Source organism: Gymnoscopelus microlampas, assembly GCF_963454915.1.
Source record: "Gymnoscopelus microlampas genome assembly, chromosome: 7".
NCBI lineage: Eukaryota > Metazoa > Chordata > Actinopteri > Myctophiformes > Myctophidae > Gymnoscopelus > Gymnoscopelus microlampas.
In genome coordinates, this window is record NC_139944.1 from 31,421,253 (window position 1) to 31,440,236 (window position 18,984).

An 18,984-nucleotide genomic window follows, 5' to 3' on the forward strand; every position below is an offset into this window, starting at 1 on the left:
ATCCTGTGCCTCCTCTCAGAGGGCTACAACTACATTCCAATAAACACACTGCCTGCCTGTGTTATGAAGAGGCATTTATATCCTGATGGGAGTGTCACTTATATTTGATATTGCTGTTCATTCCCTTTGTTTCTGAAGTTATATTTTGTTATATTTTACCCAAGTGCCTTGTGCTGTTATGAGTGGTATCTAGTCCGTAGGGTGAATGCAGTCACCATAGGTCCAAAACAATGGAGACAGCTGTTTCCTCTCTCTATCTCTGTAAGGCAATCTTCCGAGATTATGAGAAGCAAACTGCATTACATGCACGCACGCACACACCCGCACAAGCACGCACGCACACACACACGCAGACGCAGGTCATGATGAACACCATGGGTCCTGGAGTGCGAGTGCTTGGCAGAGCAGGTCTCTGCATGTCAGTAACCACAGCACGACATGACCTAGAGTCTAGACCACTGCCTCACACGCAGACATCAGCACAGCCACCCAGGATTGACCTCAAAGCACAACAGCCCTCATTTATCAATGGAATGTAGAAACCAGCTTAAATTGGAGCCCAGGAATCATCTTACGACAGGGCTCACTTTGTGATTTATCAAGGGGTCGTATCCTGCCAATCATAGCGTGAAAATAGATGGTGTGTTGGTAAATCTTTGTCAAATAGTACATGAATGCCACCAATCACATCGTCATGAATGGAATACGTTCTGTATATTCCTTTAATCCACAAGTAAGACGCGCGAACGCTGGAAGCGAACGCAGCTCGAAAATATTGTATATTTACAGACTTTGTGTGTGTGTGTGTGTGTGTGTTTGTGTTTTGACTGTAGCTGCACTCTGGCGCACTCTGTTGGCCGCACCCAGGCAGTGCACTGCACACAGACACACACACACACACACACACAAGCCGAGCAGACTTTCATAGTAAGCTCCACTTGGGCGGAGGCGCGCCTCCTTCCGCGTTCGCAATTACCAAGCTGTGTGCAGTGCGCGCTCGGGTTACACTAATATAAAGCAGTCATGTATTCTCTGTGAGTCACAGGCTGCCATGACACCACGTTTATGAGAGATAGCCTGGCAGTCATAATCTGAGAGTTTATGGAGTGATTGATGAATGCACAAACATTAATGGATGATGGCTGGTGTGTGCTGGGATGGTTACCCATCTACGATCTCCCATTGAGGTCCCGGTGGCCCAAACCCACAGTGTGAAGATCGCCTGCGCTGGGCACAGGTTTGGAGCGTCGGCTTTCTATCCTTAACCCAGGTTGCACATAACTCCAGAGGACGAAGACTACTGTATATAAGTTTGGAGACCTCACTGTCCGTGAAAAGAGTCCCGACTGCTGAAAATCCTCTCGCATGTAAGCATTCATTTAGCCTAGGTCTGAACCAGATCTGCAATCAGAATGACTGTTACATCTAAAGCACTTGTTTAAATGGGTGAATGATTAAGCACCTATAACTGCTTGTCATTGTGACTTGGAAATAAAATAGGCGTGTCCATGTATGCCTTTATAACATGTTATATTATTTATTAGTGTGTAGATATACATTTTGGAGTGTACGTGTCCATGTACGATGGAACAGACTGCTGTAGCCTAATATACACGACCTGTGACCTTACATGAGATTTGAGCACATCGTACGCTCAAGTCAAAGTCACAACATGCAAGCTTTATAAATGAGGGCTGTTGTGTGTTCCCTTAATGTCAGTCCACCATGTATGCAATACATAAGTTTTCACTTATTGGTGAACTTTTTAAAGATCGCTAACGTGAGTTATCGTTGTGATTCCCAAGCCAGTTGGGCCAACCTCTTAGTTACACAAACCTTGTTATTGTGAAGTAGTTTAGTACTTAAACGGACATTATAAAGATTGTTATACATCATACACAGCCCTGAAGTCTTGCATATACAAGGAAACAAAACCAGTGCTTAAAATGCACTGTAACTATTGTTTCAATGGCAAAAGACAGATAGCCATGGCCCATGGTTACTTTCGGAAAGGGTCTGGGGAGAGGTGTGGTGAGCTGTGAACCCCCTCAGCAGCTCCCTCTACAGACCAGAAACAGCCTGCCTGGAATAGCCTCTATGCACAGCAGCCATATTGGAAATCAATTGGGCCTCTTCCTTACTTCCTTCACAGGTCTTACCAATTATACTGATTAAGGCTCTATTCCATTCTGGTCAAACAGAGTCAGGGTGCTGATATTGTGCTTGTTGGCTCACTGTAAACACCAATGTGAGAATGCTTCATCTGAGTGGTGTTTTCAGCTATCAACTTAAAGACAAATTAAAACAAAATTAAAGCGTTGAAAGGTATTTAAATATGTGACCTGTAAGACACCGTGCCTGCATTTTGGAATTAAACTCTTTATTTAGAGATACTAGTCCATACCCGTTGGGGGATATGAGCACCGAAAGTATATGCAGTTTACCCACACACACACACACACACACACACACACACACACACACACACACACACACACACACACACACACACACACACACACAGCCGGACGGACCCGCACGTGGACGCGTCGCCGCTTAAGCACATTCTCTGTGTGTGCTTGTGGCAGACGGCAACGGTGTAACACAGTGGGTCTATGGATTCGACTTAGCTCACAATTGCTCCAGGCACTGAGGAGAACTGGGCGATTTTTTTGCGCACAGACAGACAGAGCTACAGAAGCACAGAGCTACAGACGCACAGAGCTTTGTAGAATTATAGGAGGATTTCAAAATTATCATGACTGACAGATGACTAGTCAGGACAGAGAAGAGGGGTAATTGTTTTTAAAGGTCATTGCCCCACGGTGTCAATAAGATGCATTTATAGTTTGACATTTAAAATGCTCATGGTGTCCTGATTTTCTCTATGACTCGAAAATCAATGCACTGATTGACGCATCACACTCTATGTCTCCTTGAAATAGGTATGCCCATACAGTAGCCCTACTTCCTCTGGTCTGCAGGTATTATATGACAGAAAATTAGGGCTGTCAACTGTGCTCAGAAATTACATTTATTATATATTTGGACACAGCTCCTAAATCAAAGTCCATATCTTTGTAGCTGTGACCCAGGTCTCCTGGCATTGCCTGTGGCGTTGTGTATGTGTGTATACTGTAGCCCCCTGCTAAGTCCACCCAGCGGCTACTGATCCCATAGCCTGCAGGGACCGTAACCATGACAACACAGCCCATAGGCCGTGGCCGGGCGTGTGCACTCCTAAACTGTTACAGATTCTATAGCCCACGGGGAACATACTGTACCCGTGGCAACAGAGCCCTTAGCCCGTTGCCGCTCATGTACAGAAACTCCAAAACACTGCTGCTTAGAGTAGAACAGAGTTGACAAAAACATGAATAAACCGCTCAAATTTGGGAAAAGTAAAAAAAAACTGGTCACATCACTGTCTTCATATGCTAATGGTCAATGCCCGTGGGGAAGTTCAGAGTAATTGCTTAACCGATTGAGGGGAAAAAATGTGGATCACACAGAATGACAGAGGTTTCTTAAATTAGTTGTAGGATAATATCATATCGGGTTTGTTTATGGTTATGTCTGAGGCAGTCTACTTTACTTTGTATCTACAGTTTTTAAGATTAACTGTTCCCTCAAAGCAGTAGGCTATGTTACACTGATCGTGCAATTCAGATTACAAAGAGCCTAATTCAAAACATCAATACTTTAGCACTTCAGAGTTATAGTTTTTTGCTGTGGCTATGCGAATTAAGTGCACGAAAAGCTTTCTTGGCAGGAAGGAAGAAGGGGACTTGATCAGAGGTGGCACTTAAACGTGATAAAAGACTGAGAGGTGCCAACAACAACCTGAGAGAGAGAGAGGTGAAGAGAGATGTCGATTAATGGCATCATTAAGAGGATTTGTTTTCATGAGATAGAGATGTGATGGTTTGTGGAGGGAGATGGGGTAGCAACAGTTTGGCTTGGATAAGTGATCAATAATAGAGAGAGACAGACAGACAGGGGGAGGGTTAAGAAAGGAGAACTCATTCTGGCTTCTTCAGGGCTCTGCATCATACATGTGCCACAATTACCTGCCTGGAAATGTAGTGGTCAAAATTACCTTCTGATTAATCATTGTAATCACTTTGTCTGAACCACAGTTTCAGGGAATCACTTTACGTTTGGATGACAGACATTCAAGTTTGTAAGGGTTGGTAATCTTAACACCGGCAAAGCATCTCTGTCATTTTAGATTTTAGTGTTGGCTATTCAAAAATAGCAGATCTACAAGCTCACAGCGTGTCAGTTTGTGCCGTGCTGCAAGCTTGTACACTATTTTTTTATATTTTTAAAAAATCTGGAAAGTGTTGCATTTGAAAACAAGTTGACCCACCCACTGAAAAGTAATAGCTTTAATTTGAATGGCAAACATTAGATTTGCACTGTCCAATTGAAAGCAATAGAAGATTAACCGCTAAGCGTGTAGAGTAAGGTGAAAATTGCAGTCTTGACTATACCTAGCTAACTAGCATGTGAGAACCATGTTAACAGAGGTCACCAAACTAGTGAAACTTGCACTGACTGTACTTGTTAACCGACAAAACTGTTAATAAAATAGCCATCACAATGGCAGAAATAAGTGAAGTGTTCAACTAGCAAGCTCGTTCCTGTTTACAAGCATTTACGTAATGTGTTAAGGGATTGAGTATGGGAGTTATGCGCATTGTAAAAAGTTACTCTGGAGCCCTGCTGGCGTACAAGCCATGCATCCTGCAGTGCTGACAGAGATATGGGAAGCATTATCATATGTACAGAACCATAAGCCACAAAACAGAAGCAGAAAGAAACATGAGCAAATGCGGCACATTAATAAAACATCTTTCCATCCTGTGAGTTCATAAAACAATAGTGGGCGTGAATGATGGTTATTTTATTCAAATGGTACCACTCCTGTCCCTAGGACTTAAAGTTAGATCTGACAGTATAAGCTTCGTAAAGTAGGCTGAACATCACCAGGGACTTATACAGTATATGTATTCATATAAAATGCATCCTTCAGCCCCAGGGGTTATATACAGATGCAGCCATTATAGAAGTCCCACTTTTTCAGTGGTAAGTGTTGCATTCTATTGCACTGTTGGTTGGATCCCAAGAGATATTATTAAGGAAATGGCTAATTCTGTTCTCTTTTTCAGCGGCCATGTTCTTGGAATTATTATATGGCCACTATTTGTTTGTGTGACACACGCTTTTTACTAGTTATTTGTTTCACTTTGTTCTCTCTGTGAGAAGAAAAAAAGGCATGCTCTTAAGACTCAAACTGTAGCAGCTGTAACTGTGTAGCTGTGTGCTAATTCTGATTCACTCTAGATGTGCGATGGGAAAAGCGTAAATCATGATTATCCACCTGGTTGTCGAACAGAGTGAGTTGAACTGAGTCAACCTGTCACATTAACAGGCCTACGAACTATGTCTGCCGACGTATGCCGGTGCATTGTTTCATATGCTTCAAAATCAAGAAAGATTATTAGCTTAAATGTAAAGTAAGCAAAGGACAGTAAACAATTGACTATAACGATTTAGACAGAATTGCAGTGTCTGACACAAAAATGACCTGAGAGTTGACTAACTATCCTGCCTGAGACAACGCATCGAACCTAGACTGGAAGAGCTCCACCTCCTGCCTTTGTCTTTGCTTCCACACTCACTCTTGAGGAGGAAAAGCTTCACTTCATCAGAGAGGGATAAGAAGAGGGAGGCATTGTGTGGGAGAGAGAGTCACTGAGAGAGAGGGGGGCGGGGTGGGGGAGCACACCATTGAATTGTGAATAATAAATAATAATAATTCTTCTTTCCGTAATCGAGACATTTCAAGTGTTATCCTCTCCTTTTATTGTATTCTATGACTGGTTCACCTTGCAACACACATGAACATGCATAAGCACACACACACACACACACACACACACACACACACACACACACACACACACACACACACACACACACACACACACACACACACACACACACACTCGCACGTACCCCCTATCGCTCTTCTCACACACATGTATTTATCTCTCTCCCTCCCTCACACACACAGCTTCTCTATTTCACTCTTGCTCTCCTGCAAATTCACCATCTCACACACACGCATGCACACGCACACACGCACGCACACAATAAGTGAAAACTCCTGGAGGTTGAGATCCTTAGCCTGTGAGAAATTATTCTTATTTATGCCCTGGTGGCATCATCACTACAGATCAAGGACATCTCAGCAGTATTGGTGACAGTGAGGGAAGCTGCGAGCTGCCTGTCAGCTTGGAGACCATACTTTTAGAGAGAACGGAGAGCTGATTATGAACAGCTCTTAAGATAAAATAAGTCCTCAGTTTTTTTGCAAAGGGCCATTGTTAAACGATTAAAATGACAAAGTGGAAGAGAAAACACTCTCAAAAATGATACAAGTGATACAAATGTGTTACAAATGTGATACATTGTGAATGTGATCTTTTACAGTAGTGCGCCCAGATTTGTCGCGGTAAAACGCTGAGATAAGTTCTCAAATGTACATCTTAGTTTTCATTCTTTCATTTTTCAGTCTTTAAATATTACTCATATAGTATTAATTATTGCTCATTACCAGATGGAGAACCGGGATGACTGGAGGCGACAATGGAGGGCACGATGTAGAGAAATTACTAAATATTACTCATATGCTCATGATTTGTTTCTCTTATCTGATTACACACACACACACACACATTTCGTTTCGGCTTGCGCCTTCTCCTAAAGCCTACTATCATCTCCTTTGTTTACTATCCACCACTATTCATAACAAGTATTCAATCAGTAAGTCACAAATATTACTTTGCTGACCTCTGATCTCTTTTTCTTTTCTTTTCTTATGTTCTCCAAGGGTTTGATGCCTACTTCATGTCACGGACTCTAGAGAACAACAGGCGGAATGTTTGGTTCGCTGAGTACTGGGAGGAGAACTTCAACTGCAAACTCATGAGCTCCTCCAAGAGAGATGAGAGCAGTAGAAAGTGTACAGGTAAGGTGTGTGTGTGTGTGTGTGTGTGTGTGTGTGTGTGTGTGTGTGTGTGTGTGTGTGTGTGTGTGTGTGTGTGTGTGTGTGTGTGTGTGTGTGTGTGTGTGTGTGTGTGTGTGTGTGTGTGTCTCACACACACAGCTTCTCTATTTCACTCTTGCTCTCCTGCAAATTCACCATCTCACACACACGCATGCACACGCACACACGCACGCACACAATAAGTGAAAACTCCTGGAGGTTGAGATCCTTAGCCTGTGAGAAATTATTCTTATTTATGCCCTGGTGGCATCATCACTACAGATCAAGGACATCTCAGCAGTGTGCGTGCGTGCGTGCGTGCGTGCGAGCGAGCGAGCGAGCGAGCGAGCGAGCGAGCGAGAGAGAGAGAGAGAGAGACAGAGAGACAGACAGATTGAGATTACGTTAATTTCAAATGCCTAATGAACGCTATTATTGCACATCGACTTTACGCATACTCTTGTTCATTGACTTACAGTCTTAGCCTGTGTGTAAAGTATAGCCACATTTGCAGTTGTAAACAGCAGCTCATGACTCTTCTGTGTACAATCGATATAGCAGTGCAATTAGTGGTAGAACCTTAATGAACACACTCTACTGGGAGTATTGATTAAAGGCACAACATAACATATTCTTTCCTTCATTCGCTCTAATTAAGTTTTATTTATTTATTTACTTTTTATTCTGCAGCCCTCTCATCTCCTCCTATCTCTTCCCTTCTATTCAACCTCTCTGGTTTCATCCTGTCTTTTCTCCTCTATCATCTCCTGATATGCTATCTCCTCTCCTATCCTCCGCTCTTCTGCATGCCTCTCTCTTCTATCTTCTTTTCTCTTGTTATTTTGTCATACTGTATGTCATCTCTCATCTCTTCTCCTGTCTTCTCCTCTTATTGTCTCCGCCAGGCCGAAAGGCATGGCGAGAGAGTATGTTTTACCCTCCGTCCGTCCGTCCGTGTGTCCGTCCTTCTGTCTGTTAACAGCTAATCTCCGCCACCGTTGGCCCTGTCGCTGTGAAACTGCGCACACACACTCCCTGGATGCCACAGCAGAACCTCTGCCCCACATTTTTCAGATCAGCCTGTCATAGCGCCACCATGAGGCCGACTTTTGCAAAACACATTTTTTGCTATTACTCCTACAGATTTTGTCCAAAAAACACGCAAATCGGTACACAGTATCTCTATAGCCATGTGATCAACACAGATCTGTTTGATTTTCCATATTCCATCCCGATTGGCTAAAATTGGCTTCCAAAGTATGCAGGATTGGTTCATTTGGAACAAAATGCCTCAAATCATGCACGCAGCATGCGATTTCCGTGAAATTTTCCACAAAGATTCCCACTTGGCCCAGGAAGAAATGCACTTGAAAACGTTCACATCAGCCTCATGGTGGCGCTATAACAGGCCAATTCACGTTTTTAGCTATAACTGCACCGATTTGCGTCAAACTTTGCACGCACACTCCCTAGAGGCCAAGGAAAAACCTTTGCCCTGCATTTTTCACATATGCCTTTTAGAGCGCCACCAGGAGGCTGAGTTTTGTAAAAACACATTTTTTGCTCTTACTCCTTCAGATTCTGTCCAAAAATCACGCAAATCGGTACACAGTATCTCTATAGTCATGTGATCACGATGGATGTGTCCGATATTTCATATTCCATCCTACTTGGCTAATATTGGCTTCCAAAGTTTGCAGGATGGATCCCTTTTGAACAAAATTCCTCAAATCATGAACGCAGTGTGCCATTTCCGTGAAATTTTACACGCACATTCCCACTAGGCCGAGGAAGAAATGCCACCCTTTTCACATTGGCCTGTTATAGCGCCACCAGGAGGCCACAATAATCTACCTGACCTGGCGGAGACTTGTGCTCCGAGGAGCACTTTTTCTAGTTTCTCATCTTTTCATTCTCTTGAAGTTAACACTACATTTTTTACTTTAGAAACCAAATTACTGGCCTAAGCATTTGAGCATGAATGCAGTAAATTATGTAATTGAAAATGTTTTTTTATGTTTCATTCATTATGTAAGCAGAGGATCGGAATTACAAAATTAGTGATCATCCAAACAGTGTGGTAACAGTTACCCAGAAAGGTGGCAGCTGGGGTGGTGGTGGAGGCAATGCTTTGCCAGAAGAGTGTGGCAGCATGTTTAATGATCCGAATTCTGAGAATGGGCTGTGATTGGTGTGTGACTGGTTATAAATGTTTGGCTGATTTGAAACGCTGTTTCAGTTAGTTAGCTGATTACAGCTGGGTCGTAAGACTTTGGGGTCCTGCATGAATTTATATACAGTAATGCTTCCTATTTACACGTTGATTTCAGTTCTGCCTTTTTGGTGGATGATAGTTGAATAGTGAGAATTTGTGCTTTAACTTTTGACTTAAATCAGATTACTCTCACTTTTGAGCTCTCCTGTAAAGAGTCCACAATGGTACACCAGTTGTTGCGCTGTGTCACTTAACACATTGTGTGCCAGAGGTTTATTAAAATAGGGTACGTTCAGTGCCAGCATATCTTCCATCCACTTACGTTGATATGTTTCGTGCTGTAGAAGCCCCGACGCGGAAGTGCATGTAAACAAAGCGTGCGTGCGAGACGGCGGGGGGTCCCGACTAACGCCTGGAACAATAATATTTCTAACGCGATCCTCCATTGCAGAGTGATCGCCGAAAATGTCTCACTTTCACCACGTTAAAAAGAAATGGAGATATTAAGCTTTTAGTCAAGGAGTTAACATTGGAGCGGCCGACCGGAAATATTTTTGACATGGATCGACACCCGGCCTCTCCTTCTCAGAGACTCCTTGGATGATCCCAAAGTTTCGTTAGAAGGCAACACGTGGGCCCCATGTACAAAAAAAAATGGGCCAAAAACGCTCCGGACCGTTTATGGCACATGACGCATGGCTTCTCAAAAACGGTCCGGACGGTTTATGGCACTCAATGTGTTAAGTGTCTGAATATTCCCTGTAACTGCGTTCCCTTTTTCCATCTTTCTCCAACCTGACTTCCTGCCTGTTTCTTCACCTCAAAGACAATTGCTCACCTCAGCTCTTCTGTGCCTCTTAGAGCCAGGCCTTTAGTTGCATTTGGCCATGAAGCCCTGGTTGACACAGTGAAGCACAGAAGCCTAGTAAAGACAATAATATGTCAACATATCTATAGACAGTGCATATGGAATAGACCATAGATCTCACAAAGTCACCAAAGTAAACATTGTGCTGCATCAGCCAGGACTGAAATCCACCACTGATTCACAACAATAATGAACCCATTTCCACTGTGCTTTCTGTGGCTATCCGGGATGATTGACTCACTCTGTGCTCTCAACACAGCAGGCATCATGGTGGTGACACATGCTGTCAGGCTGACTAGTTTAAGCCTTGAGACAACCCCTAATGAGTCAAACAAGAGGAGGAATCCAGACAAGCTGTCTGTGCATGGAGCTCTCACAAGCTTCTTAAAACCGTTCGGTGAAAGTTGGGATGTCTTACTAGTCAGATGACGAACAGAGAGACACAGTTCGTGTTTGTTATATTTGGGAAAGAGCTGTGGCCTACTGGGATGGAAATAGTATTTTTGTCCTCCCTCAACAAAGTGTTACCAGGCCATTAACTCTGTTTTAACAGCAGCTAGAAAGAGAGCAAAACCTTGTTCTTGGAGTTCAGGCTGATTTATGCTTTATGCTGAGGTGTCGTAGCTACTGTATTGTTTGTGGTAGGTGCTGTGTGTAGCAAGTGATATGCATAGGCTTTAGAGTGGTACGGTGGTGAAGAGAGGTTTGGAATGGAAAAGGCGTTTCAAGATGAATTAACGTTAGTCTAGCATTATTGACGAGATTACATCAGAAGAGGCAGAGACAGCGAGAGACTTCAGAAATGGCATGTGAGACCATTGAACATGGTGAGAGACATGGGAGGAGGGAGCTTTTGCAGTGGTTGAATAGATTTGAAAATAAAACATAATTTGCACCCGTTCAGCTCTCACATGTCCGTTCACATTGATCCCATTGATCTCACACAGAGAGTGACTAGTAAAGTGGCCCAAGAAGACCAATCACAGTTATTGTTCTAGGGAATATTTTTTATGGCTGTTTGATTATAGTTTATGTATGTGTTTATTACAACAGCTGTCAGTTACTGTACTGTATCATTGCGCAGCAAACATATGAGAACGTGCACAGTATAATATAGAGAAATACAAAATATTGAAGAGTCCTGAGATTATTGTGCGGGTCCAATATGCCTGCAGTTTGGACTGCTTGTGGAAGGAACAATTTCCTTTATGTTTGATTCATTTATGTGAGCTGTGTGGTTATGTGTTGCTTTATTGGCGCTACCTATATGAGGTGAATGAAGGTGATTACACCTATAATCTCTACATATCCGCAAGCCAATAATGCAAATATGAGACTAACTGATACATGTGATTGGTGGAGAGAAAGGAAGGGGTGCTAAAGGGTGACAGCCCTGCAGACAGTGACATCTGGCACTGAGATATACCACATGGTTGTGTTTACACTGTTACTCTAAAAAGAACAGGAAAAAAAGTGATGTGAACTGAACTTAGCACCTTAAATATCCAGAAAGTACAGGGGACTAACATGGTAGTAGAAATGATCTCTAAATGATATAATATCCTCAGCGCATTTCTGACAGATTCCTCTTCCGTGCGGTATATGGTTGACAACTTTCCAGTTTCAAAAGCGACCTGCACGGTTGGACTTTGCATAAAACAGAACTTTGTGTTTTGAATGTAGAAACAACAGCAAAATATTGCTTTACAAAACAAATTAAAATGTCCACAACTTCTGGAAATAAAGCCATTAACATGAAAATGGTCTGTTAATGTAATATACTGTATAATTATGTACAAAGCTATGAATAGACAATAGAATATATTGTCTCTGGTATATAAGCCTCTGCCTGGATGCAGATCTAGGGCTATGGGATAGCATGGCAAATTCTCTCATAACTATTGCAGCTTATTGTTTTTAGCCTGCTATCCAACAACTAATGCATTTACAACCTGGCACATTGGTCTGTCCATTTGTTTCTTGGACATCAATGTATCGACTATAGAGGCCAAATTAATGCCAATGGGGAGTGAGATTATTTCTGCCTGCTCTCTGCTCTTACTTTAAAATTCATATAAAATATTTGCCTGGTACAGGTAATCACCATTCTGCCCTTCTTGGGGAAAGACATTATTTAAAAAATACACTATACACATTATCCCTAACTTGGATCAAATCGGATGCAAACCCATGAGTTACGCTGGTCAGTGGGAACAGAGACAGGATCGAGATACTGTACGTAAATAGTCCCCCTTGGCAGTGTGGTGCTGGTTGCTATTGCCTCTAGCCAGCAGTTAGTATGAGGGTAATGTGTACACATCTCTAGCCAGGGGCAGTGACAGGAGAAAGCTCTGCTGTAAGGATAGCATTAATGCTGAGGGCCCTTTAGAGACACTGGTGTTGGGATAACATTATGCTCACAGGGTCTGGTGAGGTCCCACTTTATGTGTACATGTGTGCACACACAATGATGGAGATTTGCAAGTGTGTGTGTGTGTGTGTGTGTGTGTGTGTGTGTGTGTGTGTGTGTGTGTGTGTGTGTGTGTGTGTGTGTGTGTGTGTGTGTGTGCGCGCGCGCGCGCGGGGTGTTTGTGTGTGTGTGTGTGTGCGTGAGAGAGAGAGAGAGGGGGAGTATATGTGAAGAAGAGTGATGGGAGGAAGACAGAAATTAGTATGATTAGTGGAAACAGAGAATGGGGAAAAAAGAGATATTCCCGATTTATACCTACTAGTCATACAACGGTGTCCCACAGAAGAAATAGCCAGTCTACAAGCTCGATGCTATGTGTTGGGAGCTTGCTCGGGATCCCATTGTGGCAGCCATAAATGGAGTGGTTATGATGACCTGCAATGTGTGGAGGGTTTTAGATGGAACCCCAAAGAGACAACAGGAAAATAGCAATCAGTGTTGAAAGTTCCAGCCCTGTGAGAAATATCCAGGGTAACTACTACTGTCAGTGCAGGAGAGCTTGTTGTTTAGCTCAACAGAGAACCAGAGAACAAAATGCTTGCTCTCACAGTTTCACAATTCCTGTATCAACGGCAAAGCACAGTAGTTATGGACACTGTGCTATGCACAGGGGCCGTCATGCAATCCCTCTTGGTGGTGGTGGGGCATCCTTCCGCAGAAGAACAAACTATGGTGATGCAATTTTTTGCAATTTCAAAGGACGTGGAAGGATTACGTTAACATTTTACAAAATCAGTTTTTGTTGCTCAGTAATCTCCTACTTGATTTCATTTTACATGTCCAACATTAGAAACAAAAGACCACATAGCGATCTCAGCCCGCTCCTGACTCACGCGAGCAGACCGCAAATTAGCCAGTTCTTCTGTGTATCCTGGCTCATCCTCGAGTTCAACACTAAACTGCCTGCATTTGTAAAGGAAAGCAACCAAACACTGTAAAATATTAACATGATGAAATAACTAATCAAACAATGAAGGTCGACACATTCATTTGAAGGCATGTACTGTACTGTATTATTGCGTAGCAAACATATGAGAAAAAGTACAGTATAACATAGAGCCTTTTTTTTAAGGCCTTTATTTAGTCCAATATGCCTGCAGTTTGGAATGCTTCCGAGACTGACTCCCTACTACCTCCTGGGCATAAAGCCCCCGATGTGGGCCGTAACTAATGTTCCTTTCTTGGGAGCCTCGTCTGGCCACAAACAGGTATCACATGCACCTCTGACACAATTCAGCAGAAATACAATATGTCAGTCATTTTCTAAATACGATGAGAATGTACTTATCTAGATAGACTTCATTTCTAAACTAAATATGAAATTCATAATTTGGCACAAGTATTCATCCAGTGCCTTGAGACAGGCGGTGGTATGAGTAATGCAGAGCTACTGTACATTGAACATATCCCATTATCCCAACTATCACCACCTAGAAATGTACATTATTGAAACAATTGTTTGGCACGTTCGATCCCCATCCGAGCTCTGATTTGCAGTGCAACGGAATCCTATATCATGCTATTAGCCGCTTGGCTAGTTTGCCAGCTTCATTTTTTAATAATATTATTTGGAAGCAGTACTGATAGTATGTCTCCCTGTTCACTCCTAATTTCACTCATCCCTGTGTGGCCACAATGCCTATTCCATTTTTATTCGCCGCCTTTGCTTTTTTAGGAGACAGATGAAGAATATACCGGAGCACTGTCATAATGCCACCCATTTCTTCTCGATGCCTTTGACAGGAGGCAAAACTTTTGGATAAATTCATTTAAACACAAGCTGTTCTACACTGCAATTTATGCTGCATCCACAGATCCAGGCAGCTGGCCTTTCTTTCACCCTCCTACACAATTATTTAGTTTATTAGTTTTTTTTTGTTGAGCCTGGCTGGTGTCACTTGTAGTAATTTTGACTAGGTTTTAAAATGATTTGATTGAAGGGATTCTTATCTACCTTTCCGCTTAGCCCCACACCTGCGGAGGGTGGAAAAGTGAAAGTTGGGGTGAGGGATTTAAGGGACTGTATCAACTCCAGCGATAACCTGACCTAACATTGCTGGAATGAAAGGTTGAACATCCAAGAAACAAGATTTTACAGATTTCTGAAATCGAACCCTGGTCTCCAGCTCGGCAGACCAGCAGGCAACCCACTGCAGGCGCCACAGGCGCCAAAGAAGCTAGCTCTGTAAACGGAGCAAGTTATGGCCAGATCTCTTGCGGGCCATTATTTTATTTTTTTAATACAAATGTGACGTTTTTCAGAAAACTGGCATTTTTTTAATCGGCCTCAGGTCTAAATGGGTTCAAACTAATGACACACAAACTGACAGCTACAGTAGTCTTCCAAACTATGGCTCCACAAAGGAAGTACACTGCGGCTCTATGCAGCTATGCATAGAGCCGCAGTGAAAGAAATGAAAAGGAACCTATAAGATGACTTCTCTACAGGAGCCCTCACCGCCCACCTTCCAGTGCACATATGGTATAGCCCTACATGTATATGATTTACATGTAAGGAGCATATTGTCGTCTATTATCAGCATAGAGAAAGACAGTTGGTGCTCGTGTGGGCACACAAGCACAAATATGAACACTCAGCCTGCATGTTGACAGTGTACTGTACACGCACGCACGCATGCACGCACGCACGCACGCACGCACGCACGCACGCACGCACGCACACACACACACACACACACACACACACACACACACACACACACACACACACACACACACACACACACATATGGATACAGAGTGAGGGAAAGTGGGAGTGTTTTTGACCTCATTTAGTTTCTGTCAATCGCTGCACGCCTATCTAGTTTCAATGCCTGCATGCATATCTCTGCTTCCCAGGCATGCTGCTCCCACACATGCACACACTGTGCTGCCATTGTCACATACACAGCCAGGGTATGTGCAACTGCAACAGGATGCACAGTGAAAGGCAGAACGATGCAAGTGGAGGGACAACATGCGACACAGGTCAAGAGCCAGACTTGAACTGGTGACATTGCAAGTACACTTACTTAACCTGTTGTGTTGGTAACAGGAGTTCCTGTTGTGTGGATAAGTCTATTGCTACAGATGGATCTCTCCGTGGGAAGCAGAAATTGCTTCATTTTGTTCATCGGAACTGGAACATCAGGGCCATGAAAGTTTTAAATTGTTTTTAGAGAAGACGACGAGAGAGAGGGAGGGATGGGAAGGAGAGAGGTTATAAAGATCATTTGAGACTAAACGGAAGAAAGATGGAGAGAAATCTACAGGGAGATGGTGGGCGGGGGTGTTCATGTGAACATTGTGGAGAAGGAACGATGTGCACAAGAGACAGCGTGCAGATACAGTAAAATCGGAGAGAGAGAGAGTGCTCGAGAGAGACCTAATGAAGTGAATCAAAACTCTTACTCTGATCTCATGCTTTTCCCCTGTTGTCTTCCTTTAATTCTGGTCTTGAGATCGGCAGGTTTGATGAGGCGGATGGTGGGATCATAATGAACACACTCAAAGTGATTAGTGGCCCGGAGACCCGAAGCGACTAGCGCTTGTCTATGCGTCATGGAATGGCGACAACCATTTATTCGAACACAACAACACACCTCTTCACCTTTTATTTATCTGCACTCTTACCATTCTCTCTTTCCCTCTCTGTCTCTCATTTTATATGAAGCAATGGTTACTAATTAACTTTGAAAGGCCTTTTGGGTATTGGCGAGGATCAAAAGGAAATCTGGAGCAGAGAGACATTGCCATAGAGACATGGTTGAGCTTTTTTGTGCATTCCTTGTGTGCACACATGGCTGCATCGGTTCATGTCAAAACAAAGCTGAGCTGAGCCTCAGGCACTCACTTCAGCTACTCCAAGTCTTGAATAATTTATTTTATTTCGTTCATTTCTTCGCAGCACTGCACGTTCATTTCATGTTGGCATTATTCATTAGTGCACAATAAATGCTCAGTGTTCATTTATCTATTTGTAACTCTGAGAGTGTACAAATGTAACCAAATAGACCCTTACTGATCCATTTGGTTTTACATTGCATCTCATGCTGACGTCATCGCACAGATCATTGCAAGCTCAGACGTATTTACCCCTGGGGGACTCTGGTCAACTAAGTATATAGGGCTTAAGTGGTTAATTAAACATCTGTAAGCCCATACGACCAGTGTGATATTCAGTCAGCTTGGTAGGTCATGTCAATATCTCTCATGCAATGTCTACATTGGTTTGTGTGCTTTACTCCATAGCAGAAGATGCTGCTGAAAGTACGCACAGCATATCACATCCTGACCCTCCCCTAACTCTGTTAGATTGTCAACCGACAGTACCTAATTTTCAGAGCGCCAGCATCAGCGTGTGTGGACTAAAATGCAATGTTGGTGGCATTGTGGTGATTTCCTTCAGGCCATCACAGATTGCCAGATTATGCTGTAAACAGTTTTCTCAATGAACTCTATGAAAGTTCTGATAGGACAGTCAGGGAAATTCTTCATGGATCATTAACTTTTCTGGCAGATTCATTAGGTCCAATAAGTTGTTTGATTTGACAGTTTTGTACCGCATACGTATAGTATTTGCACTGTTATCTGGATGTTGGTGTCATTATTTATGTTTATTCTTTGTAATGACCTAATTTATTTTATTCATAGCTTTTGATGGGAAATGGATTTTTTTGTTTGTTTATTGTTCATACTTTGCATGTTTGTCTTGCAAACTTTGTTTCCCAACATCAAAATAAGTCATGTGGTAAATGTTGCATTTGGTCTCATTTATGTGGATGTGGGGGATGTTATACCGATACAGTGATTGATGAACATATAAAGACTGCATAGAGGATGCTCCCATAGTAAACCATGGCTCACATCAGTGTCTTAACTTGTGTCTGTTTTGTGAACTATGATTTTGACCTGTCCTACTCCATTTTATTTGATACACAGATCACAAATCAAATGTCCTTAAGAGTGGGTTACTTACTACATTATCACATAATGCTTTATCTTCTTTCTCATTTGGAATCTGAGCTCCTGTAGCCTATGCTCTGTAGTGAGTCTGAAACTAAGCTGACCTCTCTTTGAATTCTGAGTGAATTCCCAAGGTGAACAAGCAATGATACATGCAGTGTATTAGATGAGAAGGGAACGATAACATGGTTATTAAAGTGTCTCGATAAGCCTGGCAGTGTGATATGCACTCCATTCCATCACGCTTCTGCTGAGCCACAAATATGATTATGAGTCAATGTCATTACACCATTAGATAGTATTGTCACCACTGTGAAAAGCACAGTGATGTTTCAGTTGTTCTGTGGTGTACAGTGGTAGTGTCATCATATTCCTTTTATCTGGACATACTGTAGATATAACCCTGCTTGCCTAAGATTGAATCCCCTCCACCTCCTCTATGCTTTGGTCTAATGTAAGTCAGGATACATATATAGTATAGGATGCATATATATATGTATATAGATATATGTATATATATATATATATATATATATATATATGTATATATGTATGTAGTTATTTATTTTTATGAAAAGGCAAGTTCCAGGCCTTGATTATGATTGGCTGCCTCTCCATTTTTTACAAATCAAAGCCTGGCTATTCTAATATTATCGTAAACCTCTGGGACTTATTGCTTTAGTGTTCAGCCCTGTCAAGACATATTGCAGTCCATGCTTCGGTCCCGACCCATTTCTTGAGAAGCACAGCTAGACCACAGGACACTGACAAAGACATGTTAATTCATCTCACTGTGTGTGCTTCCCTCTGGCTCTGGGAGAGCCGTAAATCATCATCAGCTCTCCAAGGAAAGAAAGCAGGGCGGTATTGCAATAATTGGGTAGCTCTTTTAAATGATGGCGCTGTCATTTCCTATTGCACAGCAATTAGAAAGTAATCTAATATGTATGGTGACGATTATGAGTTGATACACATGAAGTGGAAATCATACCAAAAAGTGACTGGACACCAGTTTCCTCTTTGTTTATCGTGATTTACATTTTTCTCATGCTGCTGCTCTAAGCTCCCAATGCTGTGACACGTGAATTTGTAGATAATCTATTTCGTATTTTCGTTATGCGACCTCTTCGTGTGATGAAGTATACAATAGGGCTCAAGTGGTTAAAGAGCAATAGTTCCATGAACAAAAACTACCATTGTGGCTATTGAATATGTCGCCAGTAGCCAAGGTCAATTGACTCAATTGTTCTCTTTTCCTCCCTGTGTGTGTGTGTGTGTGTGTGTGTGTGTGTGTGTGTGTGTGTGTGTGTGTGTGTGTGTGTGTGTGTGTGTGTGTGTGTGTGTGTGTGTGTGTGTGTGTGTGTGTGTGTGTGTGTGTGCGTGCGTGTGTGTGCACACACATGTCTCTC

The 18,984-nt window shown here is 42.6% G+C and overlaps 1 protein-coding gene across 1 annotated transcript in view; it reads left to right on the forward strand.

The window, feature by feature from the left end:
• grm7 (glutamate metabotropic receptor 7) overlaps positions 1-18,984 on the forward strand; it is a gene marked incomplete at both ends in the record, with an annotated part of 194,637 nt that overhangs the window by 83,944 nt on the left and 91,709 nt on the right. The window contains one exon of the mRNA XM_084062504.1: positions 6,902-7,044. Coding sequence (XP_083918630.1) covers positions 6,902-7,044 — 143 coding nt within the window. The remainder of the gene's footprint in view (positions 1-6,901; positions 7,045-18,984) is intronic.